This window comes from Phymastichus coffea, unplaced genomic scaffold (assembly GCF_024137745.1).
Source record: "Phymastichus coffea isolate CEN01 unplaced genomic scaffold, Cenicafe_Pcof_1.1 PCOF00170, whole genome shotgun sequence".
Taxonomy (NCBI): domain Eukaryota; kingdom Metazoa; phylum Arthropoda; class Insecta; order Hymenoptera; family Eulophidae; genus Phymastichus; species Phymastichus coffea.
The window spans coordinates 120,580-135,327 of NW_026706981.1; the positions used below are offsets into that span (position 1 = coordinate 120,580).

The 14,748-nt window shown below is 40.6% G+C and overlaps 5 protein-coding genes across 8 annotated transcripts; 3 read left to right on the top strand and 2 right to left on the bottom strand.

The window, feature by feature from the left end:
- The first annotated feature begins 2 nt into the window (after nucleotides 1–2).
- Nucleotides 3–14,712, top strand: LOC131673231 (protoporphyrinogen oxidase). 3 transcript variants are annotated; one of them, XM_058951074.1, is made up of 3 exons: nucleotides 3–349; nucleotides 13,105–14,197; nucleotides 14,299–14,712. In XM_058951074.1, the coding sequence occupies exons 2-3, from the start codon at nucleotides 13,112–13,114 to the stop codon at nucleotides 14,623–14,625; spliced, it is 1,413 nt and encodes a 470-aa protein (XP_058807057.1). In that variant the 5' UTR covers nucleotides 3–349; nucleotides 13,105–13,111; the 3' UTR covers nucleotides 14,626–14,712. The 3 variants fall into 3 exon arrangements, with proteins under 3 accessions (XP_058807057.1, XP_058807058.1, XP_058807060.1); XM_058951075.1 differs by lacking the exon at nucleotides 3–349 and adding an exon at nucleotides 12,045–12,141; XM_058951077.1 differs by lacking the exon at nucleotides 3–349 and adding an exon at nucleotides 12,862–12,937.
- On the top strand, nucleotides 2,505–3,654 carry LOC131673235 (mitochondrial coenzyme A diphosphatase NUDT8). Its single transcript, XM_058951081.1, has 2 exons — nucleotides 2,505–2,669; nucleotides 2,929–3,654. Exons 1-2 carry the CDS (start codon nucleotides 2,616–2,618, stop codon nucleotides 3,652–3,654), a joined length of 780 nt encoding a protein of 259 aa, XP_058807064.1. The 5' UTR covers nucleotides 2,505–2,615.
- Nucleotides 3,693–6,606, bottom strand: LOC131673237 (sarcoplasmic calcium-binding protein 1). Of its 2 annotated transcripts, none has more exons than XM_058951084.1 (6): nucleotides 6,407–6,606; nucleotides 6,062–6,160; nucleotides 5,070–5,236; nucleotides 4,843–4,972; nucleotides 4,660–4,763; nucleotides 3,693–4,588 (listed from the first exon to the last, which is right to left on the bottom strand). In XM_058951084.1, the coding sequence occupies exons 2-6, from the start codon at nucleotides 6,111–6,113 to the stop codon at nucleotides 4,460–4,462; spliced, it is 582 nt and encodes a 193-aa protein (XP_058807067.1). In that variant the 5' UTR covers nucleotides 6,114–6,160; nucleotides 6,407–6,606; the 3' UTR covers nucleotides 3,693–4,459. The 2 variants fall into 2 exon arrangements, with proteins under 2 accessions (XP_058807067.1, XP_058807066.1); XM_058951083.1 differs by having other exon boundaries at nucleotides 3,694–4,588; nucleotides 6,062–6,165; nucleotides 6,407–6,604.
- Nucleotides 7,841–8,794, top strand: LOC131673239 (leucine-rich repeat-containing protein 51-like). Its single transcript, XM_058951085.1, has 2 exons — nucleotides 7,841–8,242; nucleotides 8,309–8,794. Exons 1-2 carry the CDS (start codon nucleotides 8,137–8,139, stop codon nucleotides 8,788–8,790), a joined length of 588 nt encoding a protein of 195 aa, XP_058807068.1. The 5' UTR covers nucleotides 7,841–8,136; the 3' UTR covers nucleotides 8,791–8,794.
- Nucleotides 9,188–11,991, bottom strand: LOC131673233 (cyclin-L2). Its single transcript, XM_058951079.1, has 4 exons — nucleotides 11,611–11,991; nucleotides 11,276–11,460; nucleotides 9,537–10,127; nucleotides 9,188–9,434 (listed from the first exon to the last, which is right to left on the bottom strand). The coding sequence occupies exons 1-4, from the start codon at nucleotides 11,842–11,844 to the stop codon at nucleotides 9,194–9,196; spliced, it is 1,251 nt and encodes a 416-aa protein (XP_058807062.1). The 5' UTR covers nucleotides 11,845–11,991; the 3' UTR covers nucleotides 9,188–9,193.
- Nucleotides 14,713–14,748: the final 36 nt, after the last annotated feature.

The following is a 14,748-nucleotide window of genomic DNA, read 5'->3' on the forward strand; positions in this document are numbered from 1 at the left end:
AGGCGAAATAGTAACGGCGCAATTGGCTCCTCCGTCCGCCAAAGTGTGCATCGTAAATATTACGAGTCTTGGGTACATAAATATTTTCGCTTCTAAAACGCGAGGTCGTCGTCGGCGGCAAGACAAAAGTACATCATACTCTAACAACATACTTAAATTCAACTACGATAGATCTCCAATATTGTCAACAACACGCGCAGTGCGCGCAAATTCATTGCCACAAACCAACACTTCGATCATCCCAATCCATTTCTAAGACTGGTAGAGTGGGATGTACTGCGAATCGGTACACACGTTCAGTACAAAGCTACGAATCAACTCTTGCGTTTCCTCGTTCCACAATTGAACCGTAAGTTTTTTTATACATTTTCGTTGTCGATCAAATTGTAATTCGTTCCTGATCTGAAAAAGTAGGCATTGTCAATATTGCGAGACTGATTAAATGACTTTATTACTGGAAACATCTTCAGCACCATTAAGTTACAGTACCTTTTACAATTCATTCAACAAGATAAAATTCTTCAACAGGCATTGATGATTTTCTTTGGTCGTATATTTCTATATTATTCGTTGTCCCAAAAAAAAATTCTGAACATTTAAGTTGATTTATGTCAAGATTAATATTGTAACAGTTCTCATCTCATTTTCTTTTTGTAGAAAAAACCTTTGTTGGACTTTTCAATACAAAAATCTTTTTTCAGTTTAACCATCTATGGTAAATTGATATCCATAAGACATATAACAAGTGTTTATAGGGACATAATATGACTGTAATAACAGACATGAATCATTGGTTGTGAGATCTATCAAACGATTGTCTCCTAGTTGTCCATTAATCACCATCCAATTATCATCACTACCAACCTAATTGTGAAATACATCACTGTAAGCTTATGACCTGTAGAGACATTCTTTTTTGACATTGCATCGTTGTCTCAAATGAATCAGCAAGTAGATTTCCTTTGTTATCAAAATTTATTTCCTCCATTTGATTATTTTATATAACTGAATGATTTTGTAAATTTCTTGTAGGTTTAAGTTTTAGTAATAAATTGAAAATTATGTGATAACTAATAAATGTATGACCCACATTAATTTCAAGTTGTTAATGAGACAAATTTTTAATTATAGACTTGCAGCCTACTTTTTTATTTGATTTCTTCATTGTCTGTTGAAAATTGTTCAGCTTAATAATGGAATGAAACTAGATACTGAAAATATAATATTGCTGTTTATTGAAAATCAGATTTAGCTAACATACAAATTTACACAGCAACAGAAAACAAGCATATTTTACCTTTATATTTTTCATTTATATAATGATGTGTACATATGAAGTTACATTGTATAGTTAAGTTAGCACAGTTAACTATAAAATTTGTCCATAAATTAAAAATGAAAATGAGATTTCAATAATATAAAACGTAACATTGCAATTGGTTTTTATTATGCATGAGAAAATATGGATTACAATTTTGTGGAGTGAACAAAAATATAGCAGCTATTTTCCTGTACATAATAAAAAGTATATAGTTAATTTATAAATAGCTTCAGTAAGGAAACGAATACTCAACATGAGAAAATTATATAGAAAACGGTAAAATAAAATAATTAGCATGAGTGCATGACAGCAGACTTTACTATATGACGCTAGTAGCCAGCCACGGGTTAAATATTACGCGTCACTGTCAGTTGTGTCGCGAATCCTGATCAGATCAGGTAAAGGAACTCATTGAGAAATCGATGATAATCGATTCTGAAAAATTATAGAAAAAACTGCTCATAATTGGCAAACATATCAAAACTCATTAATAATTCCGCGCAATTAAGATTTCGTTAATAAAAAGATTCCAAAGCTTGAACAGTCCTAAATCGGTAGTAATTGAATCTGTGTAGGGTTTTAATATGGTTTTTATAGAAATACATGAATTGGATCGTTAGCAACAATCACATGCAGTTTTCAATCCAATCCAAATACTACTATAACCATCCTTTAAAGAATGAATATTATTTACTCATTACACCGATACATGCATCTGAAAGATCAGTCGGGAATAACACTTTTGTGCGACAATACCCCCTCAAGAGGATAATCGCGCGCCCTTATAAGAAACGTTGTATTAATAGGAATGGATTATTTTTTGTAATAACTGTCAATATTAGCTATTTGTTAGAAGTCGATTTTTTTAATCAAGATATATGTCTTAGAGTACTTAAAATTATTAGTTATTGAATTCAATAAATTCATTATTCAACATCATCATCATTATTTGTTCAATTTACTTTACTCATTTGAACTATTACTATTTTATTTCGTTGCCTTCTGGTATCTTGCTCTATCTCCATCTGCTCTGTCTTGTTCTGAAATCTGAACTCTGTTCGTTTTATTCTTCGCTTGGCGCGAACATAAATTAAAATAAGAACTAAGAACAAGACCGTTGGCAGCATTGATAAACAGCTGTTGAGAAAAGGCAAACTTCACCTTTACATGCCAATATGCAATTTTTAGAGTACGACGTGTGCATTTGTCGTAATGCATTAAAATTATTTTTCAATGTCTGTCAGCAGTTGACAATAGTTTACAAGTGTTTTTACGAATCTAAAAATTATTACTGATGGCGTATCAAATTGTAAGAAGACGCGCTAAACCTTTTCCATCGGTAAAACTAGTAAGTTTTTTTAGCTATAGTTCCAGCTTTTTAAGCTTTCCTTGTCTGGTTTTTACACACAATCATTTTAGTGTATAATTTTTATTTTATTTACGATATTTGAATATCATTATCTGAAAAAAGATTGATTTTGACTTTGACTTAAATAATTTATTTAAACATAAATTTCTTTCAATTCGAATTGATAAAATCTATGTAGTGATTTTACAATTGTTATTATAAAAGGAAGTAATATTAAATTTGATGTATTTTTGTCCAGTGGTCGAAATTTCAAAATCAATTAAGCACAATGGAACTAGCGCAACTGACACCAGAAGGCATAATCAATGATAAAGTTAAAAAAGCATGCGTCACTAGACTAAAACAAATAAAGATGACCAAGAAAAGTGATGGAGATCCAAGCCAAGCTGCTGTTCTTGTCCCTTTATGTGTGCATAATGGAAAAGTTGGTCTCCTGTATACTCTTCGTTCACAAAAAGTTAGAATGAACAGACGACAGGTATCGTTTCCAGGAGGCAAGAAAGACAAAGATGATACAACTTTGGAGGATACAGCGTTGAGAGAAACATTTGAAGAGTTAAACATACCAAAGGATAACGTGAGCGTTTGGGGTAGTGGTAATTTTATTCATAGAAAAGATGTGATAGTGTTGCCTGTGATAGGTTTCATCGGTGAAGTAGATCCTAAAAGCTTGAAGATTAATACTCACGAGGTGGAGGAAGCATTTGTACAACCTCTGGAAAAACTATGTGATCCAGCTCTCTGTAGATACACACAATTTAGAAATAATTATACACTGCCAGCATATCTAGGAGGAAATCATAAAATTTGGGGTTTAACAGCTGCAATCACGCACATGGTCATGAGTGCGCTCCTACCAGATGTTTACAAGCACAAACTTGTCTACCTGAAGCCCATTGCTGCAGCCCATGATGATTCCTTCACTGCCAGTGCTGTAGACGACTATGAAGCAAGGAACAAATAGTGCAATGTCGTCATGCCTTGCCATGACAATGAAATTAGTCTTTCAATTTGTTTAACAAGAACCAGATAACATATATTTTTCTATTTACTCGTGTACAAACTTGTGTTAGTCCGGAAATGTACAATTTGTATAAAATGTTACATTTGTTTTATGACAATTAAGCAGCAACAAAAATTTCAGGATTATCTTTAATTACATTGACGGTACATGTATCCGACTCGCGTATCGAGAGACAAACGTTTTGAGTAAATAAAAACGAGCGGAGTCGATTGAAATGAAATAAGGGACATGTCTTTGGTTTAATCAATCAATCAATTTGAAGAAGGAAAGAAAAAAAGGCGAGTCATAGAACAAAGCGTATATAACAGAAAAAAAAAAAAAAATCAACGACAACTCATGTATACTTGGCACGATTGCAGTATCGAAAAGTCTTGTATCTCGCGCGCGCAGCGCGGCGGCGTGCGCGTCAAGTCAATGTTGCACGTGACATTTATACTCGCGGCGTGTGCGTGTGGCGTGTGTGTCCGTGCGTGTACGCAGAGAATTCTACGAGGAAGAGAGGAACAATGTGTCGCTCAGAGAGTCGGTATAATTAATCTTTGGTCTAACTAGACGAATAAATAAAGTCCGTCCGTACGTGTGGCGTACGTAGTATTAAAGCGTGGTACATAAATAACAACGGTAACAACCGAGTTTCGAGAGATCCGACGGGTGAAGTGTGGAGGGGGCGGGGGAGAGGGAGGCGACACACTATTGCAAGACTGAGAAAGAGCATGGTTATTAATCGTCGGGATGTGGGAGGCGTTCAGAGGTTCTCGGGCAGTGGGCCGAACAGGTGGACCGCCGGTGTCTTGTCGGTGGAGTCGCCGAGGAACGAGGCGTAGAGCTCCTGATAGCGCGACAGGGTCAGTCCGCCCTTCCTCTTGTCGTCGTCCTAGAAAAGCGGCGGTGGTTTGCAATCGTTGCGCCGAGCGATTCATCAACCGAACCGAGGCGTATACTCACGTTGAGCAACTTCTGGTAGGCTTGATCGATGATGTCGATGCTGGCGATCGGGATTCGCGTGACCGCGTTGTACCGGTACTCCTCCACTCCGATCACTCCGTCACCTGCCAATTTCGCCTGCGTTACGTCTAGAGCGCTGGCGCGCATTATTTCGGTGAAGCTAATATCGAGCGGTGCACTTGCCGTTCATGTCGACGATCTTGAAGTGGTTGTCGATGAACATCTTCATGGCCTGCGGAAACTCCGCGTACGACTTGCCCACGCAGGACTTCTTCACGGCGTCCTTGAACTCCTCGGTGGTGACCATGCCGTCCTGCAATGTGGGAACGACCGGATCGTCAATCGTATCGAGTCCGCGAAGTCTCACGAGCGACGAGCGAGATCGCAAACGGAGGGAAAGTCGAGAATACTTTGTTAAAGTCGGCGATCTGAGCGATCTCCTCCCAGAGCGACAGCATCACGTGGAGGTTCTGCTGGTGACGGGCCGTGTCGAAGACGCCCTTACCCTCGAGCACCGTCATCTTCAGGGCCATGCACTCGAAGTCGTTCTTCTCCAGCACTCCGTTGCTGTCGGTATCTGCAACAGCAGCCGGGCCGCACACGTCTTTTTCGATTGGAAGTCGGCCGTTTGTTTCTCCTCGGTTTCCGACGATTTCCAAGCAAATCGCTGGGTATCTTGGTTCCTAACCGCGCTTGTCTCAGAGAGAGAGAGAGAGAGAGAGAGAGAGAGAGAGAGAGAGAGAGAGAGAGAGAGACGAGCGAAATCGCGGAAGGGCACGCGTCGCTCGTTGACAGCTTTGCGTCGAACGCGTCGCGCCGGCGGCATTGTTTTGCGACCGCGTTACCCAGATTCGCGCCTCGACCCGCGCATATATCTTGTCGCAGTTGTTGGCTCCCGATAATCGAGCAGCGATTTGCGCGGGCCGCGCGATCGCCGTTGCGACACGGCACCCGGTGCGCGAATGCTAATTTTGACCGCCCACGCCCGGCGACCTTTGCTCGCAGCATCAGCCGCAGCAGCAACGGCGGCCGCCGCCAGATCAATTGCCAAGCGCTGCTACACGGCGGCGAGCATATTGTCAACAGGCAGCGCGCGACAAGCCGCTATTATTCCGTACGCGCGCTGCCAACGGCGTCTGCTGCGCGCCTCGTTTCTCTCTCTTTCTCTCCCTCTCTCTCGTCGAGCGCGCGCGCCCTCGGGAAAACTCGCGCGCGCGAGCGGCGACCGTTCCTCACTCTTCGTCCTCTCGCATTCTGTTTTCGCGCCCCCGCGCCCGCTTATTTTGGTCGGCCGCGCGCGTTCCCTGGAGGCGCGCCGCGCGTCTCCAATTGTTTCCGTTGGAATACTGCGGCTCGTTGTCGAGACTGCCAGAAGTACGGCGGAGCATGCGCACGGTTATACCGTAAAGATACTTGACGACGAAGTTGCAGCGGTTGTCCCAGGAGTATGCCATCTCGACGTCTGCGGCGATGCTTGCGAGCTCCCCTTGCCTCGGCGCAGCTGCTCTGCGAACAAGAAAAACGGGCCGTTGGTTAGGGCCGAGGACGCGGTAATGTCACGGGCGCGCAGGCAGGATCGCGGAGGAGATCGGCGGATCGGCAGCCGAGGGGTTGCTGGCGGTAAAGATAGGCGCGCGGGCCGATGTCGAAACGCGCCTGGCGAATTTGTAGAGCGCGCGATTGACCAACGATCGGTTCTGGGCTCGGGCGGCGGCGGCATGCGGGAAACTGGGCGATCGCGGCTCACCGGCTGGCGAACTGAACGTGGATGGAGGAGAGGTCGGCTGGCTGGCTGGCTGCCTGGCTGGCTGGAGACTTGCTCGGCGGCACGCGTGGCTGCTCGCACGTGGGCTGCTGCGCTGCGGACTGAGCGGCTAGGATCGTCGGCTAGAAGTCGGCTGGCTTCGGTCGAGCTTCGGGCCCTCGAGCGGCTGGATCTGCACTGCGGGCGCTTCGAGAGTGGCGGGCCGCCTCCTAGCTCTCCCTCTCGCCGCCGCGCGGGCTAAGTTTAGACCTGTGGCGGCGCGCACGCACGGCGCACCTTCGGCCGCGAGCGCTCGCTCCCGACGTCGCGTCGCCACTCACTCGCGCGCCCTGATGCGAGCCTGATACCCAACGGCCCGTCGCGAAAGCTCCCCAGGCCGAGCTTTATCTTATTTTTACGGGCGAGGCTATCTGCCGCCATTGTGCCCACGCTCGCTTTCTTTCTCTCTCTCTCTCTCTCTCGCTCTCTCGCCCCCGAGAGTCCTCGCTCTCGACGTCGCGAGCTTTGACGGATGGGGCGTGCGCGCGAACGTCGAAAATAGGAAGCTGCCCCTTGACCGCTGCGCTCCGGCTGAAGCCGCGCGCGGGTCCATCCCCCGCGAACATCCTTCGGCGCGAATATAGCCGAGCGACTCGGCCGCGCGCGCGCGCGCGCACGAGCTTCCTCGTAATAAATCTCGGCGTGCTTCCGCGTCGATCGGCGCGGCTGCTCTGGTGGCTCGCGATGGCCCGCCGACGCGGAACGATTACGACAGTCGCGCCGACGAGCGCTTACAACAAAGCGACGAGCGGTGCGACTCGAGAGTGATATATAGCCCGGCGCGACCGCGCCAGTCCTTCGCCCAGTGAATTGTCTCTTTCTCTCGCGACGCGCGACCTCGCGGTTGGTTTCGCGCGCTCCGAGCTGAATTCTAATTTCGCCCCCAATCGGCGCTCCGCACGCACCACCGGACTTCTCTTGTCGCTCCCGTCAATCCGAGCGGAGCTTTCGTCAGTCTCGCCAGTCACCGCACCGCCGACGCCAATTCCTCGTCGATTTTTCCTATTTATAAGTGCGCATGATTGATCGCACCGCCGTGTCCGCCGGCCGAGCAAATCGGAGTGTCACGTATACATTTATAAACACAAAGCAGCTGATCGAATGTTTCGCGCGGCGAGTCGTTACATGTGTACGCGCACGCCGTCGAGCTGTCGCGCGCTACTCGGCGAGCAACGCGCTGAGCTTGCAGCTGGCTTGGCGCCACATTTTTAGAAATAATTTAACAAAGCGACGTAAATTATCGGAGAACAATTTTGCGAAACCCCACGCTCGATATGCGCAATGAAATATAGCGACTATCAACATTTATAACGCTTGCGCAAGGGAACGGCTTATTTTTGTTATCGAAGGCGAACGCCGCTGGGATGGGAAAAAGAATCATCGACATTGTCTGCAAAATTACTTTTCTTTATTTCGTTCTAACCAGATACGCTGTCTTCTTACACGCCGTTAACATTGAGAGCTTGCACCGTATCACCCACGACCGAGACAATACAACAACTGCGCAAGCTAATTCGATAGTTTTTACATGATTCTCTTTTTTTTCTTTCTTTCATTTTTTCACCAAATTGATAAATGTCAATAGCGCAGAGTCGCCAGTTATGAGCCACTGGCACGGCTTATCGTTTTTTTTTCTAATAAAATTAAACCTGATTCGAGTATTTTGATCGAGAATGGCGAGAAATCCAAACCGTTCCGATTATCACCGCGAAGAGGACGAAGAGATGCACGCGAGTCCTCCACTGGACTTATCCTTCAAGAACGCCCGTACGATCAACGGTATGGTTATGTTTGGTAAAATGACAGTAGAGCAATTTGTCTAACCACGTTAACTTTGCACAAGAGATCTACTCAATCGCGCCGTGCAATCGACTCGCGTCGGTAAGCTACCGGATCTGTCGGTGAACGAACGCTACCTCACCAGTTCTTTGTGGCTAAGCAACAACGTCTTCTCAAGCTGCGCTGGCCTCGACAATTTAGCCAAACATTTCCTCGAGGACCCGACCGAGCTCCGTTGGTTGGATCTCGCCTACAATCGCATCGGTGACCTCGACGACGAGCTTTTGAAATTTAAAAATTTGACGATCCTCTACTTGCACGGTAATCTCTTATCCGACATGAAGAGCATTGTCAAATTGCGATCTCTAACAAACCTCCGCAACCTCACGCTTCACGGCAATCCTATCGAGCAAATGCCCGCTTATCGCCGCTACATCGTGGCTATACTGCCGTGGATAACGAATTTGGATTTCTCTCCAGTCATCGATACTGAGAAAAAAAGGGCTTTACCAACTGGATTTCACAAGACAGTGCAAGTCGACTTGTAAATAATTTTTTCTATTACATTCTTTTATTAATAATAATAAACCTTTCAACTGGCACTCTTACTCCTCCGAAAATTCTCAATTTATAAATTTGTCAATTCTTTATACATAATATAATTATGATTAAAATGCTACTTTACCGTGTATATTATTTCTATCTCGCATGGGAAAAAATTAGTTTTATGTAAATGAGCTTCGTCGTATTTGTTTGTCTGCTTGTTGTTTAAATGTAAATTTGATGGCTTAGTTATACTCATCGAAACGTAAAAATAGAAATATTTACAATCACTTCGACGGAAACTTTTTTTCATCGTTCAATTATACAAAGATACTGTCAACAAATATGCTTAATTAGGACACGAGGCATTCGTGTAATTGATTTAGCCGACTATAAAAGTTTCATGGATCAATGTCGTCGGTGTTTGCTTCGATGTTTACCCGACTTTTCGGGCTCCCTTTCCCTCGAGCGGCTTCGCGATCTGTGACGCGATCTCGAAGCTTTGTGACTGCTTGAATAGTGACCCGATGACTTTTTCATTTTGCGCGATCGGCTGGGACTGCGTGATCTTGACCGGCTTCGTTTTTTCCTCTTGGAATGTTTTAAAGGATCAACTCTCGTTGGTGATACCGATGCAGACTTCGAGTGTCTGGAAGCAAAGGGAATAACTCGTGTTGTAACAAGTTTTTATATTTTTTTTGTTAGGGCAAAAAAGATAGTTCAACATGTCGGAAAAAAAACGACTACTCACTTTGGTGATTTGACTCTCTCAGCCGGTGCGTGCGTTCCGCTTCTGCTGATGAATCCACCCCAAGCGTTATGCGCGCTTTTGTTAGTTGACGGCGGACTCGGTGTGTGTCCATCGCCCTCGGGCGCTCTAGCTTTGGACCTTGCTTCTTCGTATTTTTTCTTCAACTCTTCGACACGTTTCTCTAGCGATTCAGCCTTGACCCTGGGCCTTATGTACAGCCTAAGTATACGCCTGCAAATATCACGGATCGATTCCTCGCTGACCTTGAATATGGAGAACCAGGAGGGCGCATTAGGCAGAGGTAATTGTAGATGTCGAGCGCCAAGATAGACGCAAGCACAGGCCACCGTTTCGGGCTCGTATCTGATGAAGACATCCGAGCGCAACGAGTCGTTCATGTAGTTCCAGCACTGCTGCATAAGGGCTTTGTTCTTCTCGTAGCCAAGAACCTGCAGGTACATCACGATTATCTTGTGCGGGTGCTTAACGTGTACGCAAAAGCCGAGCTCCTTCAGCACTCGTCTCTCGCTCTTGATCACTTGGTTCTTCAGAGCCACATAATTCTGGTCAAGTATAACCGGCGTGATAGACCTGAAATCAGAAAACGAGAGCAAACGGTCAGTTGCAATTCTGGCAACTTATATTCACCAAACGTCTTAACAAGAGTGAGTTTCAGCATGGCACTCCACGAGATTGAACTTTGTGCTGTACATCCACTTGATTTTAAACCTTGAAACAAGTCCAGTCGTATAATATGGTCATGACGTTACATGATTATGAATTATATGGAGTAAGCTTAATGTACAACCTACGGTTTTCATATCTTTGCATATGCCTTCAAAATTCATTCACTGATGTGGCGTTTTAAATAAGAATTCAACATTCATTAGACAAAGCAAATTCATGTTCAACTTGCTTTACATAATGGTTTGTAATCTTATTTAAAACAAAGTCACAATTTACAAATACATTCATTCGAATTTGCACATTCAAGCAATACACAGTAAAACCGACACAGTAAATTATACACGTTTCAAGAAAAAAGGAACTAACATTATTGTACTCTTAATTAAACCTGTCAATTACCAACTCATATCTATAAATAGAAAATTTATAAAAACAATTTGAATATCATTTCCATTAATGATTGAATCATTAAAAAAAATAATAAATCCAAAACTTCATTCTCACATCACTTAAAGAACTAAAACTACTTTTATCACTGCTCTTGTTGCACATTGCTGGTTTTATAAATTTTCTACTTGATAGATAGATTAGCACCTAAACTTTGCACACTGAAAACACTTTTAAACATTTCTGTATCAAGCTAAAAGGTAGTCCGAGTTTCGTACAGGTCAACCTGTACATAAATGTCCTTTGAATCTCGGGGCTGTCAGTTGTTTTTAGAGCCTTCAACTAGAATCAAGTTGATCTTCAGTGACTTGATCTGGTTTTGATGCTTACACTGTTTATATGCTCTGAACAATCCAGAGCGCCTATGTAGAACTCACCCTGTTAAAAATCAATAAAATGTTTATATCTGAAGAATCAGTGGGATGAGAAATCCTAACTGATCATTGCTTATCTTAGAGAATCAAATGACAAGTAATTTGTAATAGATAATTTTTAGCATTATGTATTACAACACTACTTGTTGCTTCACTCAGTTATCACACTTTTGATAACTCTGAGTTAATTTGAAAAAACTTTGCTAATAATTGTTCAAGAAGTGCACTTACTTTTGGCTGTTGACTTGTTTAATATGATTGAAGACATTAATGACATCTCTAATATGCCTTGGTGCTTCTTCAATTTTACTAGCAAGACATACACATGCCATAGCAGTGGTCTCCATGTTATGCCTAACTAATGATTTGCTATAGTAAAATCGTTGAAATATTACTTGGCCAGTGGCCATAGCCACCTAAAACAGAAAAATAAAGAGATAATCTACAAGAAAAAATTTGGCGATAAACTGTAGGAAAAAAACATGGCAGCAGTAGTTACCCACATCGTCTGCATGTTAAGGTTAAGAAATGTGTTGTCGCCAATCAACCAAAGTTCATTATCTTACCTGCGGTAGCCTCAGCAAAATTCCAGCAGTTTGTATCAATTCACATCCTAGTATTCTGAGGTCTGTCTCGGTTTCTGTATCAAGTCCATCGATACTGGACGGCGTTGAATTCAATTTGTCATCGGGCAACAGGCAATTTTGTAGCGTCAGTAGAATTTTGCCATAGGGCTTGCTCACCGCCGATGCTGACGGCGCTTTCGCCACGTTTGTCGTCGAATTCTCCTTGGTTCCCATGGCCCTTCTCTTCTAAATGTCTTTCAGAAGACAACACTAGCACAATCAAACAAATTATCGCAGATTCTAAGGAAGTCTGAATATAATTTCCATTTGTTTCCTTTAAAACGTGAAATTACTCATCCACGCCACGCCATCATGGCAGACACTCATCTTCGTCTCTGTGGAGAAGTGCACAGCAGCGATCATGGAGATTATATAGATATAGACTCCATGCTAGTACTCGCAACTGCCGATCGCAGCGCCCTTTTATACTCTATAGGCAACGTATAAATCATGGGACTCATAGGACATATGGTATGGTTATACGAGTTTTTTCTAAATGAAGCTTCGTATATAACTAATTAATTAAAACTACTCCTTGAATAATTAATTAATTTTTCGTATATTTGATTGAACAATTCCACGAAATAAATATTTGTTAAGCCAAAATTAAATAAATATTTAATAAAGTTTTCTTAGTTTGTGAGATTATATTTCACTAACCGTATATATTACTTTTGCGTAGTTAATTTAGATCACACATACACAACACAAGGTTAATCCAATTGATGCTCCAGAATTCAAAATGTGCGTAAATAATTTAACAAAAAAAAAACACTTTTGACATTGTAAATCATAAAATTTCAAGGATAAATTTTCATTACTATGTTGAAACTAAAAATACACCATAATTATTTTTCTGATGGTTTATTATTGACCGGCAATAACAACTTTTTATGTTAAAATTTTTTTTTTCTATTTTCGCAAGTAATTAATTAAGCTCTTAGGCTATGATTAATATATAATAAGTTAAACGATTAATTATGCATACTAAATGTGCAAAAATATAAAAATATAAAGATAATACAAAACTATCGTTAGTTCAATAAATTTCGATAGTTATACATATATATTATAGTATTGATATATATATTACGAAATATATATCATCAAAAAATAAAATAAGATAATGAAAAATGTTGTGTAAAGTGTCTTATACAATGTAGAATTCCAATAATTTTATATAAAAACAAAGTTAGGCTGGTTTTATTTATAAGAACTTCTTAATTATTCTACAATACAAGAAAATTAATTAAAGTTAAAAACTAAAGTTAATGTTATTCTTATTCTTTTAACTGTTGCAAAAATGTTTTAAGACAAGACTCTGTAGTAAAACTATGTCAATTTCATTATAAAATTACTATTTTATTATTTGAATAAAAAATAATAATACAACATTGACAATACTATATTTTTAATACTAATCATATTTTTCAGCTTAAATATGACAGCAATTTTAGGAGGTGGAATAGGAGGTTTGAGTGCTGCATACTACTGCATTGAAAATCCTGTATTAGGTCCTATCGTTTTGTATGAAGCATCTAAAAGATTTGGAGGATGGATAAAAAGCATAAAATTGCCTAATGGAGCAATATTTGAGAAAGGTCCCCGAACAATTAGACCTGCAGGTATTGCAGGAGAAAATACTTTACAGCTAGCAAATAATCTCAATTTAAATGATAAAATCATTCATATAGACTGTAGACATCCAGCTGCTCGTAACAGGTTAATTTATGTGAATAATAAATTACATACTTTACCAAATTCACTAACTGGTTTATTTAAAAAACAAGAACCATTTAATCGACGATTAATTTCAATAGTATGGAATGATTTAGCAGCTGGTAAAACATCCAAAGAAGATGAAAGCATTTATAGTTTTGTAGAAAGAAGATTGGGAAAAGATATAGCTGACTATCTCATCAGTCCGATGATTTGTGGCATTTGTGCAGGAGACGCTAAAAAAATAAGTGTTAATTTTTTATTGAAATCAGCTTTTGAATTGGAACAAAAATATGGCTCCCTAACAAAGGGAATGGTAATGGAGTTCATGAAAAGAAAAAAAGTTAAGAAAAATAAGGAAAACATACTAACAATTTTAGCCAAAAGAGCGAAAGAAGAAAAATGGTCAGTTTGGGGATTGAAAGATGGTTTGGAAGTATTACCACGTGAACTAAAAAATTATTTGGATTCCAAATCGAATGTAAAATTAAACTTAGATACAAAATGTGAACAAATCATTTTTAAATCTAATCAAGTTGAATTACTTATTAATGGTAGAACTGAAAAATTTGCAAAAGTGATTTCTAGTTTATCAACAAAAAGTCTTGCTCCGCTATTACATAAACAACATCCACAATTATCAAGAGAATTGGCAGCAATACCGTTATCAACTGTAGCAGTTGTTAATTTTCAGTATCCTGGCAATTTATTACCAATGGAAGCATTTGGATTTCTTGTACCACCAAATCAAAATTTGCCAATTTTGGGAGTCATTTTCGATTCATGTGTATTTAAGAATTCTGATACAGTAAGTATATTGTAAAAAACATGTAGTTACAGGGACAACAGAAATTTCACTTATGCTAAATTAAATAATTTAGAAATATGCTAATAATTTTTATTTTGCAGGTACTAACAGTAATAATGGGTGGTGCATGGTTTGATAAGTACTTCAGCAAAAATAATTCTGAAGAATATTTACTATCTGTTGCAATGAATCAGATAAAAAATATACTTAATATTAAAGAAAAACCTATAGAATATAATGTAGCTATACTTAATGACTGCATCCCACAATATATTGTTGGACACAGACAGAGAATCCAGCGCATTGAAAATTATATTTCTGCACATAGAATACCCTTGTACTTGTGTGGTGCATCATATTATGGGGTTGGTTTGAATGATGTTATTTTATCGGCAAAACAAGCTATCTCTCATTGCTTAAAATTGTAAATATTAAATTAAATCGTATTTGTATGTACATACAAATATGAAAAAAAATTTATTGAATATCGAAATTTTACACCAAATATTTATAAGATTTGATAAAAATATACTTAAATATCCTTAAATACC

Bases quoted from the DNA above. Each gene is read 5' to 3' on its own strand.
- LOC131673235 (XM_058951081.1), top strand. From the start codon at position 2,616: ATGGCGTATCAAATTGTAAGAAGACGCGCTAAACCTTTTCCATCGGTA. The intron at 2,670-2,928 runs GTAAGTTTTTTT...ATTTTTGTCCAG, and splicing joins CTTTTCCATCGGTAAAACTA to TGGTCGAAATTTCAAAATCA.
- LOC131673237 (XM_058951084.1), bottom strand. From the start codon at position 6,113: ATGGCATACTCCTGGGACAACCGCTGCAACTTCGTCGTCAAGTATCTT. The intron at 4,973-5,069 runs GTATTCTCGACT...CCCACATTGCAG, and splicing joins AGATCGCCGACTTTAACAAA to GACGGCATGGTCACCACCGA. The intron at 4,589-4,659 runs GTGAGTATACGC...CCGCTTTTCTAG, and splicing joins CCTACCAGAAGTTGCTCAAC to GACGACGACAAGAGGAAGGG.
- LOC131673239 (XM_058951085.1), top strand. From the start codon at position 8,137: ATGGCGAGAAATCCAAACCGTTCCGATTATCACCGCGAAGAGGACGAA. The intron at 8,243-8,308 runs GTATGGTTATGT...TTTGCACAAGAG, and splicing joins GAACGCCCGTACGATCAACG to ATCTACTCAATCGCGCCGTG.
- LOC131673233 (XM_058951079.1), bottom strand. From the start codon at position 11,844: ATGGGAACCAAGGAGAATTCGACGACAAACGTGGCGAAAGCGCCGTCA. The intron at 11,461-11,610 runs GTAAGATAATGA...TTTCTGTTTTAG, and splicing joins TTTTGCTGAGGCTACCGCAG to GTGGCTATGGCCACTGGCCA. The intron at 9,435-9,536 runs GTGAGTAGTCGT...CTTTGCTTCCAG, and splicing joins GAGAGAGTCAAATCACCAAA to ACACTCGAAGTCTGCATCGG.
- LOC131673231 (XM_058951074.1), top strand. From the start codon at position 13,112: ATGACAGCAATTTTAGGAGGTGGAATAGGAGGTTTGAGTGCTGCATAC. The intron at 14,198-14,298 runs GTAAGTATATTG...TTTATTTTGCAG, and splicing joins TATTTAAGAATTCTGATACA to GTACTAACAGTAATAATGGG.